We start from the raw sequence: 5,863 nt of genomic DNA, 5'->3' as shown, positions 1-5,863 counted from the left end.
CTGGGTCCTCGACATGGGGGTCTTTCGGGCTCCAGAAGACTTTTGAAACGGACTGCTCGGTAAGATCGCGCCTTTCTCTCCGAATTTCAGCCTCTCCCTCGACTCGGTAGTATGCCGCACTCAGTTCAACGGGTGGCGCCGTATCGCGGGAGGGGACTAATCTTCTTTGTCAGCGTCTCCTTGGCCTCCCGATACTTGTTTCGATTCAGCCATTCGCCCCTGGGCTCGTCTCGCCACTGTCTTGCGCGTCCCTCTCCTGGTTGAGTGAATCCAGCCTGAAGACTTCTGACCAGACGAGACGTCGGTGCCCTCTGCCGTGAAGCTCTTTCGTGGTCTGTTGCTGGAGCTGCCGATGGACGTCGCGCTCCTCTCGGCACGGTCATTAGAGCCCAAGCCTAGCCGCGGCGAGGTCACTCCTGGAGGCGAAGGTCCGGAATCATCTTTCCTGCTCCGGGACAGCCTCCATCGCCGTTTCTTCTCCTTGATGCTATCGGCTGCCTCTGCCGTTGAAATGCTCGCAGGTTCATCCAGTTGATCCATGTCCGAGCCTTCGTTGAAGGAGGAGTGAAGAGAGGCTGGCGGCGATTTGCTTGCCTTGAGATTAGTTTCGGGGTAATGCGAAGTATGGTGTGGGGCGTGGGAACCACGAGCTGTCAATTCCGATGCTTGGGCTTCAGCAGCCACCGGCGCCGGGGCAGGTGGTGGGCTATTCTCGGGGATGGTGAATGGAGCATTGTCCATGGGATTGCTGGCCTCAACGCTCGGTGAGGGGGCCGCCGAGTGCGCTCCCTGGAGAGAGGTGGTAGAGCTTGCCGCACTAGGGTTCACACTGCCTGGTATCCTCTTCTTCTTCAGCTTGTTCGGTTGCCTGCGCTCGGTCTCGCCCGAGGGCGACCTTTGGAAGATGCTCTGCAAGTTTCTTTCCCTAGAGGGAGTTCCTTCTTGAGGCAGTTCGAGGAGCCTTTCTTGACTTCTGCCTGCGCCGCTCACAGACCCAGGTGCGAGGGTGGCCGCACCCATTGGTGGTGCAAGACTGGATGGGGCAGTCGACCTGGACGGGCTTGGCTGCTCATTTGGCGTTGCTGGCGTTATGTGTTCTGTCAAGGCTGGGCCTGTGGGTGATGTGAGGGGCGAAATGTTGTCTTTGCGGAATCGGCCAGCGGGCAGGTGCGGTGACTTTTTCGATGGCACAGTGTTACTTCTACCAAGACCGCTCGAAGGAGTAGCAACCAAGCCAGGACTGTTAGGCGTGACGGCTCCATCGTGCCGTGAATGGCGCGAGGATGTAGACTGATGACGCCGGAGCTTTCCGTCTCTTCGAACGCTATCGGCGCCAGCGCTTGCGTTCGACGCAGAACGGCCGAGGGTCGAGCGTCTGTTGGGCGTAGGCGTCGTCGGGCCACTAATCGGCGGTGTGCCTTTTTCAATCTCCTGCTTCGTCTTCTCATCCGTCGCGGTTCCTTGCATGCCGATCAAGAAATGATCCTGGTTCTCAATCAGGAAGATAATGACACATTGATTAAGTCGGTATTCCTCCGGGGCCATCGCGTGGTCAGGATGAGACAGCATGCCAGGTTGGAAAATGGCGGCGAGATTCTGGGAGTTCATCCTGTTCTCGTCTGACTTGGCAGCAAAGACGGCGAGCAGATCTAGAATGTACAGCAGTAGCTGACGATTCAACGGAGGTAGCTCGGTGATGAGTTGCTGATATTTAATGATGGCACCTTGCTCGTCGAAATTATCGATGAGCTGTGGTCCCTCTGCGTCGCCGACAGCTTGTTTCGTAGCGCCTTTCAAGGGTTCCCGGAACTTTTCGTAGAGATCTAGAGGCACAACAGGCTCGGGCAGGTCGTTGAGGTATCGCCGCAGGACGTTTGCAGCATCGTGCACGGTGTAGCCGTCCCAGTCCAAGCCCTTGCCGTATCGATCTGGCGAGTCGAATATGGTCTTCAGCTCCTTGATGCGCTTCTCCGAGCCGCTGAGACGAAAGATGCCCTCGATGCCGGTTGCTGGAGGCCAGAGTCAGCACCAAGACGAACGGTGAACAGCTTCTAAAGCCCAACTCACCCTTTTCCTTCAGGTATACACCACACTTGGCTACTACAATAGGAACATAGCCGTAAATGTAACTTTGTCCATTCTCGTCGATCAGGGAAATAGCGACATTTGCGTAGGTGATACTCTGTCGGAGGGGCACGCCAAAGATGCCGGGGGATCGGGTATCTGCAGAAGCTTCTTTAGTCTTGGTCTTGGCTGTTGGAATGGCGTGGGCTGGGGGTGCAGCGTGTAGACGACGGTGAAAGAAGAACGGGGAGGGGTCGGGGACTTTGTCGGCAGGTGCAGGATCCATATGGCCAACAGCTGTCGCTTCACTAGAAACAACAGAGGCTTTCGCCGTGCCATGGGCATCCTGCATCTGCAAAACATGAGCTAGCGGGTGCAGGGCGGTGTCGACTCGGTCTTGGACGTCTTCACTGAAGACTGGCTGCTGTGTTCTGTGTGGGACTTGGGATACGCGACTGGAGTGAGTCGTACCCTGAGATTCCTGGTGCTTCGACGGCAGCTTGAAGCCTTTCCACCAAGATCGCAGATCTCGTTTGCTCGGGGGCGAGGTCGCATTCGCGGCCCCAGAGTGGGAGCCAGACGCGGCTGACATGGCAGCGACGGCGCGAGGGGCGTCGAACCTCAATTCGCGAGTCGCGCCAGAGTCGGTCGTTCGAGAAGCGGCGCGATAGAGGTGCGAAAAGGTGAGCAACGGAGGTTGCTGGACAAGTCGAGCCGGTCGATGTTATTGTCGGGGGGGTGGTGAGGATGTAGTGGGATCGTGAGATTAGGGCCCGTCGCATGTGTCGAAAGGGGGGGCAAGGCAGGAGGAGGAGGAGGATATGCAGTGTCGGGTGCCAATGCGCAAAGGTGCGACACGGCCAGGGTTTGGTCGCGAGGCTTGCTGCAGTGGCGCGGTTGGCTTCGTCTGTCGAGCAAATGGATGGCTTATCAGGGAGAAGCAGGACAGTTGGTCTGCGTATCTGCGTGTGTGTCTCTGACGGCGTTGTGTCGAGCTGGGTGGTTCAGGTTGTCGGCAAAACAATGATGGAAAGAGTGAAGGGATTGTTGCCAGGTCCGGAGGCGGCCAGCGGGCCAGAAGGTGAGCGAGTGGGTGATGCAGTCAGTCAGGCCTGTCTCGTCAGGTCGAATTCGGAGGAGCTGTGGGATGGGATGGGAACCAAGTGGGAACGAGCCACGAGCCGGCGCTAGGTAGGCAGGGGTGGATGCGGAGGAGAGTGAACAGCGAGAGAGGGAGAGCGAGAGAGGGGCAGCACAGCGCACAGCGCAATCAGCGGCTCTGTGAGTTGGTAGGTAAGGTAGGCCGTGGCTGGGCTTTGACTGGGCTGACAGGGCGGCTCTTGGAACGAATACCCAATGCAGGATCGCGCCGTATCGTTTCGTTTTGCTCGTGGTCACGCCTTGGATCGGTTAGACCAAAATGGGAACGAGGAAATCAGACCCAACATGGGATGGGGGAGGAGGGGGGGAAAGATAATTCGTGGTGGGTGACAAGCGACACACAGGCGGCAGGTGTGCTGTGCAGCCGCCTGTGCTGTTCGCTTGGTATTGACGGACGGCCTGCCTGCTGCCTGCTGCCTGCTGCCTGCCTGCTGGTTTGCTGGCTTTGTTGTTGATATTGGCGGCGCAGGGTGCAATTTCGATTACTCCATCCTTCGCGGGAGCCCTGGATCGAGAAACCAGTTGTGTGCATGGGGTGAGTTCAGGCCTCTGCGTCCAAGCACCCGCGCTCAGCGTCCACGTCTAGACCAGGGGGGGGGGCTCTGCAGTGCCGCCTTCAGGACAGCAACCCAAGTCGTCCGTCGAGTCAAGCTAGCCGTCGTCAGCGGTGCGATGCAGCGACGTAGCTGGGGTCAGGCCTGTCGCCGGTGGATATGACGAAACTGAGAGATGCTGCTCGCAGGGGGGGATTGAAGGGAGGGGGGCACCATCAACAATGACGGACAACAGATGATACTTTGAGGAGACACCTGAACGGACCTGAGATTCCTCTATTGGACAGTGGCAAAGACTCATGGAACGAAACTGGGAAGAAATCCACAGTCGCAATGGAGACGGAGCTGGCTGTGTTGCAAAAGTAACATGCACAACAAAGGTGGGTGCAGAAGGGGGAATCCATCCATATCAGACATGGCGGTTCTGCCAGGCCCGAAGCGTTGGAGTGCCTGCTTAGTGCCCTCCAGCACACCAGTGCCTGAATCTGAGGTACCAGTCTATGTGGAAACCCCCAGCGCGCGCAGTGCCGCCGTCAGCCAGCAGTACTTTGGGTGCTTGCGGTGTGCGTGTGGTACCGACGTGGGTGTGGCTAATGCAGTGGGGGCTGAAATGCCTCCAGCACGACTCGTAGCAGGCACACTGAAATAAAGAGGCAAAGTGCAGCCACTCCCACCTTTCTTTGGACTTTTGGTCTCTCCATGGTGATGAGTTGAGACGAGATGAGATGAGCCTGAATTCCTGGTCGGAGCCGAGGTCCTCCACATCCATGGCACTGGCAATGGCCACCGTCAAACTCGTATTATCACCAAGTTCTGGCTGCCTGGCTGCCAACCGGCCGGCCGGCCTCTCCCAAAGTCGAACAACAAGGTCGACTGACGAGCTCGGCCTGCTTTGATGTTGGTTTGTGTGGTAACACGAGACGCACGCCTGGCCCGGGTCTATTCATTTCCTGCCATTTTTCCGACTGCCTGCATCTGCATCAGTACGACTCGGTCCATCCTCGAACGAGGAGCGTCAGCCGAAAATCCTTGGTCCCATTCGACTCGCGACAGTGGTATATAGCGCAAGCGACGAACGAGCTGGACGTGATCTAGTGTGCTAAATATAAGCTTCCCGCCGTGCCGCTGCATCGCACCTCGTTGTGCATGCACCGAGCGCCAGAACCTGCACTATTGACCTGGTGCCACAGAGCCATACCGTGCTACCACGTCGCCTCGAAGGGCGTGTCTGCTGCTCGTCGTATAGCTCTCGCCGCCTCTGCCCTGTCAAGCTCGGCCCTTCACGAGTTGGGCGTGTTGGCCCTTATCTGCCTGCATTCGGTACCAGCTGAAGGCAGCACGCCCACCTCACGGTCTGTCTATCTCTCTGTCGGGCTGCAACCGGGAGAGACAACAACAAGAAAAAAAAAAAACTCTTGGCTGGAGGAGGACCCGCCCGGACCAGTATCTGCTGGGGAGCGGGCTGCTACCTCCTACATGTACGACCTGCTCGCCAGGGATATATTCGCTCAGGCATCAGATCTTGCGGGCATGATCTGTCGTCACAAGCGCTTCGGATGCGAGTGGAGCGATGTGACAGATCTTGTCGGCCCTGGAACCCCAGCCTTTCCAAACACGATGACGTCGTCACGGCTTTCGCGCGCATGTAACCCTCATTTCCATGCGGTCAGCGGGGATTCGCGGTCCAGGTTGTTCTTCCACACTCGGCTCGTCATTTCAGGTGATGAAGACCGAGACCCAACGTAGAGCGCAGTCTTCTGCATGGAGGGGGCCGCGCCTCATCTGCGGACCTGAAGCTAGACGTGATCTACACTCTGCGGAAAGGAGGGAGCCTCAAAATATGCCGCCTTACCCATTGGAGCTGGTTCTATTGACATCACTGACTCCGCATTGGAGCCGGCAGCATTCCGACAGAGCTCTGTTTTTTCGACCTGCAAGGATGTGGAAGATGTCGCCCTCGGGGTGGAGACGACGAGCTAGCCTTCAAGACAGCATCACAGCACACAATCCTCGGTGGCCCAGTCATGCTTAGTGTCACTCTGCTTGTGTAGGCTTGATTGGTCTGCTGTCAAGCCCATTCACTG

At 57.7% G+C, this 5,863-nt stretch overlaps 1 protein-coding gene across 1 annotated transcript; it reads right to left on the bottom strand.

The window, feature by feature from the left end:
• Nucleotides 1-156: 156 nt before the first annotated feature.
• On the bottom strand, nt 157-2,656 carry VDBG_06684 (rho-GTPase-activating protein; the record flags this gene model as incomplete). The annotated part of the gene is made up of 2 exons (XM_003003076.1): nt 157-2,009; nt 2,068-2,656. The coding sequence occupies 2 exons, from the start codon at nt 2,654-2,656 to the stop codon at nt 157-159; spliced, it is 2,442 nt and encodes an 813-aa protein (XP_003003122.1).
• Between the last annotated feature and the right edge of the window lie 3,207 nt (nt 2,657-5,863).

Source organism: Verticillium alfalfae, genomic scaffold (assembly GCF_000150825.1).
Source record: "Verticillium alfalfae VaMs.102 supercont1.8 genomic scaffold, whole genome shotgun sequence".
Taxonomy (NCBI): domain Eukaryota; kingdom Fungi; phylum Ascomycota; class Sordariomycetes; order Glomerellales; family Plectosphaerellaceae; genus Verticillium; species Verticillium alfalfae.
The sequence above is the reverse complement of the archived record's forward strand: the minus strand, read 5'-3'. Positions and strand labels throughout refer to the sequence as shown.